General features: G+C 58.2%; 3 protein-coding genes across 3 annotated transcripts; 1 reads left to right on the forward strand and 2 right to left on the reverse strand.

The window, feature by feature from the left end:
* Positions 1-2,771: 2,771 nt before the first annotated feature.
* On the forward strand, positions 2,772-5,912 carry D7B24_008342 (uncharacterized protein; the record flags this gene model as incomplete). The annotated part of the gene is made up of 3 exons (XM_028642430.1): positions 2,772-3,215; positions 3,291-5,470; positions 5,522-5,912. The coding sequence occupies 3 exons, from the start codon at positions 2,772-2,774 to the stop codon at positions 5,910-5,912; spliced, it is 3,015 nt and encodes a 1,004-aa protein (XP_028493791.1).
* Positions 5,913-8,433: 2,521 nt separating this feature from the next.
* Positions 8,434-9,870, reverse strand: D7B24_008343 (uncharacterized protein; the record flags this gene model as incomplete). Its single annotated transcript, XM_028642431.1, has 1 exon — positions 8,434-9,870. The coding sequence occupies one exon, from the start codon at positions 9,868-9,870 to the stop codon at positions 8,434-8,436; it is 1,437 nt and encodes a 478-aa protein (XP_028493792.1).
* A 2,119-nt stretch (positions 9,871-11,989) lies between these two features.
* Positions 11,990-14,509, reverse strand: RIM21 (pH-response regulator protein palH/rim21; the record flags this gene model as incomplete). Its single annotated transcript, XM_028642432.1, has 1 exon — positions 11,990-14,509. One exon carries the CDS (start codon positions 14,507-14,509, stop codon positions 11,990-11,992), a length of 2,520 nt encoding a protein of 839 aa, XP_028493793.1.
* Between the last annotated feature and the right edge of the window lie 2,344 nt (positions 14,510-16,853).

Genomic DNA, 16,853 nt, shown 5'->3' on the forward strand with positions numbered 1-16,853 from the left:
CACCATCTTGAATATGATCCCCTGCCAACTTCTGTGGTATGAGGTTCTGGACCACCCATCAACAATCTGGGGACGTCATCGCCGGGATACTGCTGGGATCCCAGATCGCCTCTTCGCCCGTATGACAGGCTACCACTCAACACCACCACGTAGTTCCAGCTGAACATTCCGACCCTCCCCACCAAAACCTGTGCGGCCAGGCACCTGCAGTCTTCTTGATCTAGCGTCAGCAGTCTTACTCAATTCAGGCCGTGAGAAGAGAGGGGAGGGAAAGAAAGGAGAGAGACAATATCCAGTCCCCGTTGTCGGCATAAGCTCAGAGCCTCCAACTTGATCGTTGTTATCCGTTACCTGTCCCCATTCAGCTCCTCGTTTCTGTTGCGTTCTCGACTTCCCCCTTCTCTCCGTAGAAATAGCCAGCTGCTTCATCTACGGTGGTTGTGTATTTTATTTTATTTTGGAAAACAAACCACGCAGCCTTTTCCTACTCCGTCGCTACTCTCTCCTCGGAGCATTCTCTTTGGCTGCGCGAGATGACGCTCGCTCAACTCCCTCCTCTGCAGGTACGTTGACAGTGCTCGGCTTTCGTGCCTTATCCTCTGTGGTGATTGAACTGAGTGTGGTCGGGCCATACCTGAGCCAGCCTAAAACCGGCCCGCAGCACAACTCCATGCTTATTCCCCCCAATTCCCATGGCCGCTTGTTGACGCAGTGGACTGGATGGCTTCAAAGCGTTGTTGTCCTACGGCACTCGCTTGGACCCCATGTTTTCTCCTTTTATTGTGCCGAACCTCTAAAAGCACCATGTCGATGCCTAGGACAGCCGTGCCCGTCCATGTCCATTTTTCTTGGGCTGTTGGAAAACGACGCCCCGGTGTCAGCTTTGAGATGCACTGACACATGTCCTCCAGGTCTAAATCTGTTACCAAGCACGTTGCATCATACATCTATCGAACCCAAACACCAGGCCCACAGCAGTCCGACAAATTGCGCAAGCGCGCGAAACTCAGGGAACTCGGCAAGCCGGACAACAAGCTTCGCTGTCAAGAGAAGTAGGGAGTTTGAGGTCAAGCGCACCCACACAGGAGGTTGAGGCCGAGCAAGCCAGACTCACATGCACCGAGCACCATTCTTGGGCCTCCTCTCCTAACCAACACGGACGTCGCCAGACAGCACACGGCACGGAGCACCTAACCTTGGGCCAGATCGATCAGTGTCTGGGCAATCTCGCCGCCCCACTTCCGTTTCCTTCCGGGGCCTGCCCAAGAATTCGTGTACTTGCAGAAAGGTACCTACCTGCCCTGGCCCCTCTCTGCGCAAGTACCTTAACCTGCCTACCTTACCTACAGGCGTCTATCCACGCCAGCTCCACGCTTGCTGTGCAGCTCGCCTCGGGTCTCCGTTTGACCAGGGCCTGGCATGCAGTGGCTGCCAACCACTGGGATACCCCAAAAACAAGACACACCACACCCAGATACACACTGTCAGCTAGCGGGACCGACCTACCTACCTCAGGTACCTAGGTCAGGTACCTTACCTCCCAGCTCTGCGCTTCGCCCAGTCAGCAATCACGAGGACCCACGGGTCAGAAACCAAGAAACACTCCGTATCGCCTCCCTCCTCCCTCTCTACCGAGCAAAAGAACCCGCTTTGCTCGCATCGCAGACAGCACGCCTGCCGCGTAGACGAGCGGCCTCCCGTGAGTGGCGTTCATCAGTCCAGCTCTTGTACGTCGGCCCATCATCCAAGTCACTCGACAAGTTGTCTGTTGCCACCAAGTAAGTCACCCGACCTCTGCCGCGCCCACCCGCCCACTTTCCTCGTGCTGGGATGCTGGCAGCAGAGGCCTGTCCACCTTGGGAGGTACTTCGTCAGGTATTTGCAGGCCCCCTCGTCCCCTCGTCCCTCATCCTGTTCGCGCCTGGTACCACCCATCCCCGTGCCACCAGGTCGTTCTGTGGGGACCCCTGTTCGCGGACTCGGTCTTCGCAGCAAAGCCTAGACCAACCTCCCAAGTTTACCCCCTCCCCCCCCCCCAAAAGAGAGGTGCAGGGGGTTTGGTCTTCTGCATGCCCGCTTGTTCGAGGCGGTGCCGCCCACGGTACCGTACTTGGCCAGAGAGAGAACAGCGTGCTTGCGCTAGTGCATCTGTATTGGTATTGCAACTGACGACTCGAGACTCCAGATCTCGTGTCTTGTCTTGAGTCGTTCTGACCGATTCCAAACCATCTTGAACGTCTTTCCTCCTCCTCCATAACCGAACCTCTCCCCCCTCCCCCTCCCTCCTTCCTCCCCTCTCCGCCCGAGGCTGCTCTGCTCTTGTCACAGGGCACGCGACGGTTCTTGACGGGCCAGGGCCATGCTTCTTTCATGGCAATTGCGATCTCTCCAATTGCCCAACGCTCGTTGTAAGTCTCTTTGCAAAATCACTACCTACCTCACCTCTACGTCTTGACGCACCATCCGTGCCTTCCCTCCTCCCTCTTATCCTGTTCCTGCCTCTGCCTTGGCTTCCTGCCTGTGCCTTGGGCCCTCTTCGCCATCCCATCCCGCCCTCCTACGTTTTCGTGCAGCCAAGTGCTTTGTGCAGTGACGAGGACGGGCGCTCTCTCGTCGTTTCGTCTGCTCCTGTTCTGGCTGCCGGTACCTTTTTTTTTCTTCTCGCTTACTCCTACTCGCTGCTGGTTCCTGCATGGAACGAGTAGTCGTTTCGACGCTGTGGTACATACTTTTTTTCTGACACCTCAACTCTTCCCCCACCACAGACTACTATGGCGTCCCCAGAGCAGGTTCGCACACCTGTTAACCCGGTTTCGGACCCCGCGACAACAACCGACACATCGACGGCCGCGTCTATACTCCGCGACATCCTCATCTGGTATCCGGGAACCCTCTTGATCGTCTTCTTCATCTCCGGCGTCGCCTACAGCATATTGACTGCCAAAAGAGAGGACGAAATTGTTGAGCCAGGCGTCCGCGGTCCAGGTGGCAAACCTCTCCCCGCCACGAAGAAGAGGAAAAGAAACAGTGATGGCAACAGTAACCATTGGGGTCCCGACCCGTCTCCTGCCTTCAAAAAGGTCTTCGCATGGCTGTCTCTGGCCATGTTTCTCGTCTTTTTCGCCAATGGCATCGCCCACTTCGTCCACGTAGTCGAGGTCTGGCCGGCACAACGAGACGGCCAAGTTGTCTGGCGCGAGACGGAAGAAATGAGCGTAGGTACCTCTGGCTTGTTGCCCCCGGCTCACCTCACCAGCTCTGGTGCACAAGCTGACAAGTCTTCTCCACAGGTGTTCCTGATCGGCGCGACCAATTTCTATCTATACCTTTTTGTCACGATCCTCGAATGGCACCACAGCCCGTCACTTGTACACTTCATTACCTGGACGCTTGCCTTTGCTGGCGAGCTGACCATCACAACCTGCGCTCTCGCCATATTCGAAAAGCGCCGCGACACCCACGGCACCGCTGCGTTACGACCTCTCGACAACTTCGACAGCAAGTCGGACAAGTGGGATCTGATCGACATCGTCCTGGCCATCGTGCGACTCGTTCTTGCCTTCTGCCTCGTCAGCACGTACACCGCGTTATGGATCCGCAAAGCCTGGAACAACAGGGACAAATATGATCGGGATGCGGAACGGTTGGGTGCGGAAGAAGTCACACCACTTCTCAACGGTACGCGGACGACCTACCGCACCCAGAACGGCCGCGAGGTTCATACACGCGAGGCGAACGGCCGGAGCATCCGTGGCCGGAATGGTAGTGCTACGGCCAGCACCAACGGCGTCGTCGGGGCCATCAGCCTAGTCAAGGACGAGTCAGCCGCGTTCTACCGACCCGAGAAGATGCCGCACAAGACGTGGTGGGAGTATCTAAGGGGCTATGGCGTATTCTTCCCTTACCTCTGGCCCCGAGACTCGTGGCGGCTGCAGCTCATCTTCGCTATCTGCACTCTTCTGCTGCTCGCGCAGCGCTGGGTGAACCTCCTGGTGCCGCTCCAGATCGGACATCTCACCGATGCCCTCTCCGAGGGCGAGGACCCATGGAAAGCGCTGATCTTGTTTATCATTTACAAGCTACTACAAGGACCTTCGATGCTCCTGGGCGCCGTGCGGTCCATACTCTGGGTACCCATCTCCCAGTACTCGTATCGAGCTTTGACGACCTCGGCGTTCGAGCACGTTCATTCGCTGAGTCTGGACTTCCACCTTGGCAAGCGCACCGGCGAGGTGCTGTCGGCACTCAACAAAGGTGCCTCGATCAACCAATTCCTCGAGCAAGTTACGTTTCAAGTTTTGCCCATGCTCATTGACTTGGGGGTGGCCGTCTTCTTCTTTTATGTCCGATTCGACGCAACGTACGCGGTTATCGTCAGCTGCATCTCCTTCTGGTACCTTTATCTCACCATACGCATGGCGCAAACCCGTGCCGATCAACGCAGGGCCATGACGAACGCCGACCGGGAGGAGGAGGCTGTGAAAAATGACTCGATCACAAGCTATGAGACGGTCAAGTACTTCAACGCCGAGGACTGGGAGTTCAGGCGTTATCGCAACGCCATTCGGGTCTTCCAGGAGGCTGAGGCGCAGGTCACATGGGGCATGAACAAGATGAACGTCATCCAGGCGCTCGTCTTCATGGCTGGCATGACTGTTGTTCTGCTTTTTGGCTCCTATCAAGTCACAAACGAACACCGAACTGTCGGCGACTTTGTCATGCTTCTCACTTACCTCAATCAGCTCCAGGGCCCTCTCAACTTCTTCAGCAGCTTCTACCGTACCATTCAACAGGCAATGATCTCGGGTGAGAGGCTGCTGGAACTGTTCAAGATCGAGCCCACCGTTGTGGACTCCGATACAGCGAAGCCATTGACTGAGTGTCAAGGGCACATCCGTTGGAACAATGTTGCGTTCGCCTACGACCCACGCCAGCCTGCTCTCAAGGAACTCGATTTCGAGTGCACGCCAGGGACGACGACTGCGTTTGTTGGCGAATCCGGAGGCGGCAAGTCGACCGTGTTTCGGTTAATGTTCCGCTATTACAACACGACAAGCGGTAGCATTGAGATTGACGGACAGGATGTGAAAGATTTGACAATCGACTCCGTGCGGCGCTACATAGGCGTGGTGCCACAGGACACGACCCTGTTCAACGAGAGTTTGATGTACAATCTCAAGTATGCCAACCCGAGCGTCACTGAGGAAGATGTGTACGAGGCTTGCCGCGCAGCAAGTATTCATGACCGGATCCAGTCTTTCCCTGACGGCTACAACACAAAGGTTGGCGACCGAGGACTGCGATTGAGTGGAGGCGAGCGACAGCGTGTGGCCATCGCGCGCACCATCTTGAAGAATCCCAAGATCATCATGCTCGATGAAGCCACATCGGCACTTGATGCCCACACAGAGCAAGAAATTCAGGACAAGCTCGGCAATCTCGGTCACGGCCGCACTCTTCTCATCATTGCGTACGTTGTCTTGATGCTCTGAAACCGTTCCGGCTTGCTAACAAGAGACAGCCATCGCCTATCTACCATCACGCATGCAGACCAGATTATTGTTCTCAACAACGGAAAGATTGTTGAAAAGGGCACACATGAGCAGCTTGTCAATGCCAAGGGCCGCTATGCCTCCATGTGGGAGAAGCAAGTGCAGGCTGAGCGTGCCGCCGAGAAGGCGCGTGCCGCCAGCCGCAAGGCCCACAAACTCATGCGTAAAGCCAACATTGTCAGCAAGGGCCGTACAGATGGAACGTCGGACGGGTACAACAGCCTCTCGTCTTCGACAATCCTCCCTGGAGCAACCGACCAGAACTCCAAAGCCACTGCACCACGTGGGGACACGTCGAGCTCATCCACAAGTTCCGACGCTGATTCTACACATAACTATCACGATGAAACGGAGCGGTAGTAGACGCCGTCTTCCTGTCCCTGAGACATCTGTTGACTTTCACCGAGCGTGATTACATATTGTTGCTGCGTTGCCGTCAGCATGCGTCCTGTTGCAGGGGCAGCCTTCATTTCTTTCTTTCTCGCTACCCCAACGGGTTTCTGGCTTTTATTGTTACGAATGTTGAAGAATCACGACCTGCTACGGATTCACGGATCAGGAAGACTGCATGCCTCATTATTGGCAACTTGGCGTTTGGAGTTTCATCAGCAACGCTGCTATTTAATCGCAAGCTTTCACGACAGGCGGTGGCTCTGTTCCGTTTTTTTTCTTTCCTTTTTTTCTCGAGAGGGCTTTACTTCATGTCTCGTCTAATCATGTGGCGTCATGACGTTCAAGGGGGGGGGGCATGTATGCCCGACCGCTACCATGGGCGGGAGGTCCCCCCCCTTGGACCTTGCATCGGATTTACAGGTTTGCGTGGTGTTGACTTCCCGTTGCTCATCAGGACCGCGACGTTACCCGGTCTTGTTTGCTACTTTGCTTAGTCCCAATCTTGTTTAATCTCCGAGAGGAAGAGCGTTATCTCGCAACATAAGGCGAAGGTATGAGGGCTCTCTTTTAGGAGAGCCCCTGGGCTGTTAGGTGGGCTGGCGACGCCTGCCTTTTCTGCCTGTCTATTTTCTTGTCTGTTCTTGTCTCTTTGTTTGGCCTCGGTGGACGGTCTGGGGAAGGCAGGTAGGTGGTGGGGGGAAGGAGGAGGCGGGAAAAAGGCTACACAAATGAGCTGGCTTCACGGCTACTACGTACGTACACATTGGTTCTCGCACTTTCCATTTTTTTTTAGTCTTTGCTCATAGAGGGTGCCTTGGCAGAGAGTGCCGGGCCAATGCGAGCGTTGCGAACAAAAAAGATGAGATGGCTGTCTTCCCCCCCGCCATTTCGCTGTGTCCCGCGTTTACTCCAAAACAAGTGATCCAGATTCATGTTACTGCTACGTGTGACGATGGGGTGAGATGTGCAGTGTAGGAATCTCGCGCGAGACCATTCCACGTTGGAGGACTTGATTGATAGTTGGTGGCTCATTATTACAAGGTATAGTGAAATGTACGTGGTAATCAAAACATGGTGTACAAGGGCCATCATCTCTTCCGTTCTCATCGAGCAGCTCGGCTCAGCGGCGGTTCGGGACATACTCGGCTGTTGCTGCTGTCGTCGTCGTCGTCGCGGCGCACGCGGCGGATATCCCATCATCCCTCCCTCCGGCTGATCCTCCGTTCGCAGCGCGCCGATCCAACGCTAGCAAACATGCACACACACACACCTCCCCAGCAACCCCATCAAGAATCAATCGCGTGCCACATCTCACTGTCTCGTCATGCAGACTTGTGCCGGGCTGTAACCCCCCCAGGCGTCCGAACGAGGGGCGCTGATTGACCAAAGCTGACGCGAGACATGTTTTTGCAGCAGAGTGGATGCGTTCATGCGCATCATGGGATGCGTGTTGCTGGGATGGTAATGGTGGTGCACGCGGTCGCCAACTCGTCGTTGGTTAGGGTAGTCTCACATTCCATCCCCCCCCCCCCGCCCCCCGCCATTGTAGACGGCCGTGTGACCATGGCCGAGGGGGGGCTCCACCTACTCGGGGTAAGGCGGGTTGTGCGGTGGCGCGGCCGATCTGAAGTGTTGCTTGCTGTGTATCTTGTCTTTCTGGTCTGGATGGGCGATGACGACCTCTATTTCTGTCCCTGTCTCAGTGTTTGTGAGATCGGATGAGACGAGTCGAGGCTGGGTGGCGCGCGCGCGCGTGTGTGTGTGTGTATGTGTGTGTGTGTGTGTTTGTGGTCGCGTGCGTGTACGGGACCGAGCCAGCCGATGGTAGGCGTGGGCACAGGCGCAGGCGACATTGCCAATGTGAGCTTGGTGATTGTGTGCCGCATGGTCCAACCAAAGAATGACCTGGTTTGAGAAGCGAAGAATAACCTACTAGCCCGCTTGGCTGCTGGGCCAAGTGGTCGCCGAGTTCCTTTTCGTAGCGAATGACGTCGTAAACGGTACCTGCATGGTATGTACCGCGATCCCGGGGCCCTCCTGGCTGGATCTTTCCTCCCTATCCCTTCCAGCCTTGACCTCCTTTTCAAAGCGAGTGTGATGCAACTGTTTTGCTCCCCACCTCTTTTTTCGTCTTTCTTCCCTCCCTTCAAACCCGAACCGAACGCCTCATTATGGCTGTAACTCACCTTCTTCGAACCCCTCTCGGAAGGTTACAGCAGTGCGCCTCTCGTCGAGAAAGGGTGGAGACCCGTCGAGAAAAGGAAAAAAGAGAGAAAATAACATAATACGATGGGTTCATCTCCTGACAATCCCGTACCGGTTGGTTGATGCTCCGACTCCTATTGTATGCAAAGCAAGCGGAGGAGGATGAGGAGGGTCCCCCCCCCCATCCTCCACTGACGCTTCGTCCATCCACCCCCTCTCACATGTCGTGCGTCGGTGGACAGCAAGTCGCACGCGTTGGTAGGTTCGCGATGGGAGGCATAATCTACCTCGAAGTGCCGTTGGCGGCGGTCTTCTCGCTGACCTTGTTCACGGCCCTGGCCTTCTTGTCATCTTCGATGAGCTTCTTCTTCTCATCCTCGTCAAGCTCCTCGAGCTCATCGTCCTCGTCCTCGCTGCGGTCGTCGGTGGCCTTGCTGTCGCGCAGGAAGCGGTAGGCAATGCGAACGATGAAGAAGAGCCAGAAGAGATTGAGGGCCTGGAGGAAGGAAAGCAGGCCGAGGGTGATGACCTGGGAGATACGGCACTTGTACTGCTCGGTGGCCCAGTTGAGCTCAAAGGGACCGATGGTCTGAAACTCGGTGAGGAGAGACCAGATGATGCGCAGGTTGATGTAGTGGCGCAGGTAGATCCAGACGAACATGAAAACGGCAAAGTATGGGCCGGTCAGGGGGTGGTCGATGTAGTTGAGGAGCTTGGAGGTGGCGAGGAAGAGATCGCTGATGTCGTGGGTGATGTAGACGGCGAGACCAATGTAGGTGAAGTGGAAACGGTAGCTGAGGGCGATGAGGGCGAGGGACACAATGTGGTGGCCGACGAGCTCCTTGAAGTCCTTGCGGGGCTTCTCCATGCCGAGCAGCAGGACAATGGCCTGCTGGGCCCAGTAGGCAGCCTGGAAGAGGTAGTAGAACTTGAAGCCGGCGGCGTGGGTGCGGTGGGGGAAGTTCTCGTACATGCCGGCCGTGTTGTAGTACCAGACGGGGGTGCTGCTCATGACGTACATGCCGGCGGGCCCGAGGAAAAAGAAGTAGATGGCCGTGTACATCTGCTCCATGAAGCGGGCCTGCTTGGCGCGGGAGCGGAGGCCGGCGCGACGGGCGAGGGGTCGGATGAGCTCCTGCATGATGTATTCGCGCGTGAAGGACAGGACGACGGTGTAAAAGGCGACAAAGGCAATGTCGCGGGGGCCCTTGCCGTACTGGACGGGGGTGTCGGGGTCGGTCGGGGCCAGCGGGTGGCCGGAGCCGTGGTCGAGGCGGTAGGAGAGGAAGATGAAGCGGTGGACGGGGTTGGACTCGGTAGGGTTGAGGGCGTAGAGGAAGCCAAAGATGGTCAGGATGACGGCGGGCAGCAGGTAGGTGCGCTTGATCATGGCCTGGCGGGCGCGGGCGAGGAGGCCCCGGGCGCGGCGGCGCTTGGAGATGCGGCGGGCGGCCGTCTGGGCCGAGGGCTCGGCAGGTGAGGAGGAGGTCATGGCGGTGTTGTTGGCGGACGAGGCAGAGCTGATGCTGGGGCTGGGACTCGGGCGGTCGACAGCAGAGAGGCTCTGGCGGGACGAGGCGAGGGCAGGAGCGCCCGTGTCACCGGCGCGAATGTCTTGACCGAGAGCGCTCGACTTGCGGCGGCGGCGAGCGGCGGTCGTGTCGACAACGGGGTCGGCCGAGGTGTTGAGGAGGGGAAATGGTTCGACGGAGCCCTCCATGGTGACGCCGAGGAGCAGGCAGCTCACAGGTTCGGGGGAGTAGGGGTTTCGAGGTTGTGGGGGGGTTTGGAGAGGACGTCGCAGCGAGACCAGCAACAGCCACTGTTTGGGGACGGAGCGGTTTGGCAGTGTTTCCACAGAATGTCGGAGAAGAGATTTAGGGGGGGTGGCACAAAGAGCAGTAGAGCAAAGAGCTGGCTGGCTGGCTGGCTGGCTCTGTATGCGGCGGCCGCGACGAAATTGGAAGGCGTCGAGTCAGGCGTGCCGCCGTTGGTGCATGCGCAATGCCGTGTGTGTCTCGTTGTGCGTCTCGTCTCGCGTGGGCTGAAGGCCCCGTGGTCGTGTGCTTGTAGATGGTTTAGTAGATTGGTAGGTGTGTTCAATGGCGTCGTCAAGACGAGTGATGCCAGTCGTGGCTGTCTTGATCGATGAACTCTGGACTGGTCGATGACCGGGAGGGTTTTTATTTTTCTGGGTGAGGGAAGGGTCGCGCGATTGAGGATTTCCTCTTGTCGAGCTGGAGAGGTAGGACGCAGCAAGGATAGAGCGAAAGGAACGGCGCTGGTGGCAGGAGATGATGGATGGTCTTTAATCAAAAAGAGACGGAGGGGGGGGGGGGGGATGGAAAAAGCAGGAGGCTTTCTCATACAGGTACCGAGAGGTTCCTTACCAACCTCACTACCATGTACCACTCTCTCCTAGGCGGGTGTCACGAGCCCGAACCCATGGCGCACTTGCTCCCCCATTGGCATCAACGCTCAGTCGCAATTTCGTCCTTGTACTCTAGACCCCACATGGAAATCCTTGGCGCTGTAAACCCTCCTTTTCTCCTTCTGACCCCCCCCCCCTGAGACGACGAAAAAGACTGAAGATGAGGGTGGGCTCTGTAGCGGGTCTCTTTAGTGTCCCTAACCACCTAGATGTAGGTACCTACCCTGGTACCTCAGGTTCCCTACTGAAGATTCACTACGGCCCCCTCAGATTCACTACGGCCCCTTCAGATCCCCTGAAAGCCCTGTAGTCGATCCCAAAGGACGAATCTCACAGCTCCATCGCCCAGAACCAGAGGGCACCCCCATTGCCCCAGGAGCAAACAAAAAAACCAAAAGCCCCCCTCCCCCCGTCCCCGCCAATGTCTCATACCCAAGTCATCTTTTTTTTTTTTTCCCTCTATCGCCTTGTCCATCGCCGGCCGGGCGTCCGCGGGATCGCAAAGTCCCCGGTACCCGGACACCCGCGGAACCGATGGATGGGAACATGGCCTCCCCTCCCCCCCCCCCCCGGGTCCCTCAGAAACAAACCAGAAACGCCAGATCACCACGTCACTGAACATGGGGGGAAGGGGCGTCGACCCGGCTGTCCTCCCGCGCGGCGGCCTGGGCACGGGGTCGTCTGGCCAAACCATCACCGGCATCGTCGGCTGGACTTGCAGGAAACCCTCTCTTGCTTCTGGCGTGCGCTCGCCGAGTGGGCGGGCACCCACATGCAGCGCACGCACGCCTGGTCGCCTCACGTAAGCCACGGAGGGAGGACGGACACCTCTGCCGAGATGATCCCCAATCCTCCACACCACATCGCCGACCGCGCCAAGCGCCGTTCGCTGGCCCGCTGGCTTCTCCTGTGCATTCGCATGTCATGCCTGCCTGCATGCCCGGCTCGCCATCCAGCGGCCAGCATTCACATGTCACTCGCTCGCTCGCTGCAGTGTGGTAGACCTGGATCCCAAGAAGCCTCTGACAAGACAGGAATGACATGACATGTATATAGTATTCGACAGCCAGGGGCTGGCCATGCGACATGGCTGCCCGGGTCATCCGCCATGCTGGATGCTTGCTTGCTGCTTGCTGCTTGCTGCTTGCTGCTTGCTGCACGCTACACACGACTATAAACTTCTCCCTATCAACCCAACGCCAGATAAAAACGCCAAATGATCCCGGGTTGGACCTTTTGTTCGCGAAATGTCCACCCTTTCCTTGTTCCGTCCAGGCCGTAGCCGTGGCAGATAGCCCACCCAGCCCAATCAATTCCAATGAGACCCAAGCGCCGCGCTTGAATAGTAATCATGGTACACCCGGCCCACCCAGGCACGCAGAACCGTGGTCACACCGCGGCGGCGGCTTCACGGCGCAGGCGACCCTCGCGAGCCCTCCGTTTCCCGCCTGCTGTGCTCCGTTGGTGTCTGAACGTCCGATGCGTCTTCGTACTCGTACGTCGTCGTCGTAGTCGTCGCCGCCCGCTCGTAGCTCGGCTGTGTTCGCACGCCCGGCCACAGCGGCGGCCGGCTCGGGTTCGCGTTCACCGACGCCGTGTCGACCGAGGCGCTCATTCCTCGTGGCGCCTGTCGTGACACGTCGCTCGTCGTCCTGTCCAGGGCGTGCGGCAGAGCCCCTGCCCCGATGCCAGGGAACGACGAAAAGCCCGATCCGCCGCTCGTGCTTCGCTCCAGCGGCGACCGGCGGTCGTCTATTCCTTCTTCCTCGAGGAGACGTGCCAGTGCCGCTCCTTGCCGCGGCGGTGCCGGAATGACCGTCACCGGCAGACTGTCCGTCTCGGGCGTCGGCTGCATCTTCTCGCGCACCTTCTCCGCCTGTGTCGCCGCAAAGTCTTCTAGTCGCGCCCTCAAGTCCCACCGCCCGCCGCTGCTGGCGTACTGATCCCGTGTCCGGTGCTCACCGGCCGCTGCAGCCGTGTGCGGTGCCACGGCCGCTGGTGGACGATCACGTCCCTGCCTGTTGAAGAGCGGGTTGGTCGCGGCGCTGAGGGCTCGCCACCTGCTCCGGCCTTCGGTCGTCGTGTCGGTTTGTTGAGCCTCCGGGTCGATGTCCTTGGCAACAGCCGCCTGCCTTGGTACGGGTGCTGCGACTGCCACGCCGTCACTGTCTGACTCGGTGGTGCCGGTGCTCCGGCTTGTCGACGATGAAGTAGATGGCCGGACTGGTGCCGATGCCGGCATTGTTGCCGCTGCCGGCGGGGTTCGTCGGAGGTGCGTGTCGGGCGTGCGATTCGTTGTGTCTGAAGCGGGCTTGTACCTTACGGCATAGTCGGTGCTTGCTGCGCTGGCCGTGTCGGCCCTGCTCACGGGGGTTATGGCCGGAGGCGGGCGAGCTGGCCACAGTGGTGGTTGGATCGTGCCGACGGCTGATACACGAGCTTGCTGCGTCGCGTCGGCGCTACGTGCTGCCGATTGTTGCTGTTGCTGTTGTTGCTGTTGCTGCTGCTGCTGCTGCTGCTGCTGTTGGCGAAAGTTGCCTTGGTATTTGGAAGGAATTGACGTGAGACCAGGCCACGCCATAAGTCTCGCAGCCGTCGAGGTTCCTTGGCCTCCGTCGCCGCCGACGCTATCGCCAACGCCACCGCCATGTCCAGCGGCACCACTGCTTCCTGGCCCTCCGCCGGCCTGACTTTTCCGGTTCCTCCTGCGCCGTAGCCAGGGGAAGTCTGAGGCAGAAGCCTCCACCATCTCGTCGCCGTCGAAAACCTCACGGCCTAGGATGCCGTCTTTCTTCTCTTCGCGCTCCAGGGCTTCTATCCTCTCAACCCATTCCCACACCACCACACTGGCTGCGGCGGCACCTACCCAACGAACATATTCGCCCCAGCCGATAAATTCTGGCCTGGATATATCCAAGACAAAAAAGACAACAGGAATAAGGATGGAGAGGATGGAGAGAGCTGAGATGAGTGGCATATTCTTCATCAAGGGATGATAGAATGCGTAGCGCTTCTTCATGAGCGCATAGTAAATGACCCAGGCAGCATAGAGCAAGCCCAGAGAAAGGTGGAATAAGTAGCTGAGAGCGGGGACGGCGTCAACGAAGCTCTGTGGCCTCGCGTTGCCGTTGCTGCCACTCGTGAGATAGTAAAAGCTGTTTAGCGCACTGAAGATGACTTGCAGGGTGATGAGGGCAAAGGCGGTCCATTTGATAATGACCTTTTCACGCTGGCGTGGAAAGAGGCGGATCAAGGTTTGCGCCTGCGCCAGCCACAGAAACGTGTCGGAAATGAGGCGCATGATTTTAAGTTCGGTGCTGTCCATGACTTCGGACTGCAACTGATCTGCGTTTTGCACACCCCAGGCATACTGCTCTTCAGCGACGCGAAACGTATCGGCAGTGGCAATGGTCAGGGAGATGGCGACAGTCATGGCGGCTACTTTCTGCAGCCACGGGCGGCCACCAATGCTGATGCCGTTGGGTGAGCTGCCGGTGAAACCGCTGCGGCCGAGATATGCAACGCCACCGTCGAGGAAGGAGCGTGGGGTGACGAAGAGCATGATGACGAGCATGTAGGCGGTGACAGTCGTGGCGGCGAGGACGTAGCAGACGGGGAAGGTCGACTCGTAAAAGGCATCGCGAAAGTCGGAGAATTGAGGCGAGCCGCCGCTCGTTTCAGCGTCGAGGGCATCGATGCCCTCCGCGTTGGCCAGCAGGACGGGCGGTAATGACGAGGACGTCGGCGTCTGACCCGCGGCGCAGGGCGTCTCGAGAATGGCGGCGTGGGTGAGCGTAGTTAAAGGGTGGCCGGGGCCGAAGGATAGGACGGCACCGACAGAGAGTGTTGTCGCACATTTGGAAGCAACGGAGGCGAGGGTTGGTGTGGGCGTCGCGGCCGCGAGCCAGGAACTCACGCTCGCAGCCATGGTGGCAGACCGAACTGGCGTGTGGTGACCTGCAAAGGACACACGAGGCGGCCGGCCGCTCAACGATGGAGGGAGGAGGAGGGAGCGAGGTGTTCGAGAGCGACTACTCAATCGCCATTGGATGGTCGTCGCATGAGCAGGTTTTGGTCGGAGGGTACGAAGGGTTCGTTGCGATCGAGAACACGCACGGTTTGGACCGTCACTTCAAGTCGCAGTTCGTCAATCAGGTCGTGTCGCGATTGAGAGTCGTCGTCGTAGTCGCGGCGAAGAAGAGCACAAGACGCGCGCTGTGGGAGACTCCGGGTGGAGAGACGGGTGCGAGTCGGGACAGCGTGGCCGACGGGTCGAAGGATGAGTCGGTTGAGATGGAACGCCGGGTTCGGTCGTCGTCGCGACAGGTTTTTCGAGTGAGGCCGACGGCAGTCAGAGTATCGTGTCCAGACGAGCACAGGTAGGGCGATGTCAAAAGGCGATCATCAAGTGTCGAACAAGACAAGATTGTGGAGATGTTGGCACTGGTCGATGGCTGGGCGCCGAGAGTCTTGGGAACGCGTACTGCAGGTTTGGGGGAAGGTGTCTGGCACTGGTCTCCCAAGGGGGGGTTCGCTCAAGAATGCAAAATCCGGATTGATAGAAACGAGCGTTCAGACTGGGCCGTTGAGTCTTGTCAGGGTTTCGCTTGCTGAATATCGAGGGACTGCGAAGCCGGGTTGTTTGAACTGTGGTTTGTCTCGAGAGTGTGTTTGGTGCGTGGTTGAAGGAAGCGGCAGCGACAGTGGACGAGCGGACTCGCGGGCACAGCAGGATAACTGGGCTTCGAGGGGAGACTGATGGATATGAGAGAAACAGAAGGAGCAAGGGGGGGAACCGGGGTCGATGCCGGGGAACCAGACAGGCGCAGCAGTTGCACACGGTGCGATACGGAGGAGCACCGTGCGATTCGGTTCGCCCATTCAGACAGTGTGGGGGTGTCCTCTGGCTGCACGTCCCAGCAGTCCACAGCCCACGCCTCGCAGCGCGTTCGAAGCGTGCGTGCCGTGGTGCGCTGGCGGCGTGTAGAGATCTGAATTGACCCGGCCGTGAGTGGACGGTGGCGACACTAAAAACTGGTTCGAGTTCAGTGAGGCCCACAAGGGGGGCCTTGCTCACCTGTCACTTTCTCTGGCTGTCCAGATGTATCATGCCCGGACCTAGATTGTCCACAATGTCGCCAGGCGCGCAGGCCGGACATCATAACGAGCAATCAAAGCCTGGTTCGGTATCTTGCGGTGCATTCATTTGCGGTCATGGTCATGCGATGCTTGGCCAGGAACTGAACAAGCACTGAAGCACAGCGCCTTGAAGAAGAACAGCCCAGCCAAATGGACCCCTTCTGATCGGCGCTGCATTGCCTCGTTGAACAGTCCCAGCAGCAGGGGACCGCCATCGGGGGCTGTAGGGACCGAGAAGTCCCTAAGGTACCTACCTCCCTATCTACCCCCGGTACCTTGACCACTACAGTGACAGCCACTCTCGTGGCACCTCACCCAAGGTACAGGACACGGACACCTACAGGCGAGACTCGGTTTTCGAGTGCATCGCAAAGCGCTGTACTGTACTGCACTGCACTGCACTGCACTGGACACAACAAGCATCCCATCTCAGATATAGTACATGCCTGCCTTATCATCAGGTACCACGGGTCGACGAGCGAGACACACAGAGAGAATACGTATGGGGAATTGGGGGCGCCCTGGACGCGTCCGTGTCGCACGAAGCTTGTGGTTGTCGCGATGAAACGTCGAGTTGTTTTGCGGCATTCGCCCACAGTTCGGGGTTACTGCTGTCGGACAGCCAGCACGGCATTGAAAACTTGATACAGACACAGTTGGATACAGTGTGATGTGCAGTACTCAACCCCTCCGTTGTTGCGGATCATTGCGATTCTCTCCCATGTCCACCCCCAGGCGATTTTGATTTGATGGCGACACGAATCCTCCCGTACCCCCTCTCCCACATGGACAGGCTATGAACGGACAAGGACGGAAAAGGATGAACACCCACCACAGTCATGGTAAAAGGAGGGGGTGGGAGCGCGCGTTTGGCACCATCGACGCAGCACACCAGCCGACCCACTGCCTTTTGGCTGGTGGAAAAGGGGAAATGATGTGGACCCGCTTCGTCTGACTGGCCAGCCCTGCCACCCACGAGCCAGCCGCGGCCTCTCTCGCACCGTGTCTGGCGGGCTATCACAGTGCGCCAACTGCCATTCTCCTACTCTTCCGTCTCGTCCACGCCTCCTCTTCTTCTAGGTGCTGTCGTCTCTTTCCCCCGGTCAATCGTCCCCGATTTGTCCTCTACATGG

Source organism: Verticillium nonalfalfae (assembly GCF_003724135.2).
Source record: "Verticillium nonalfalfae strain VnAa140/NRRL 66861 chromosome Unknown scaffold_73, whole genome shotgun sequence".
Lineage (NCBI taxonomy): Eukaryota > Fungi > Ascomycota > Sordariomycetes > Glomerellales > Plectosphaerellaceae > Verticillium > Verticillium nonalfalfae.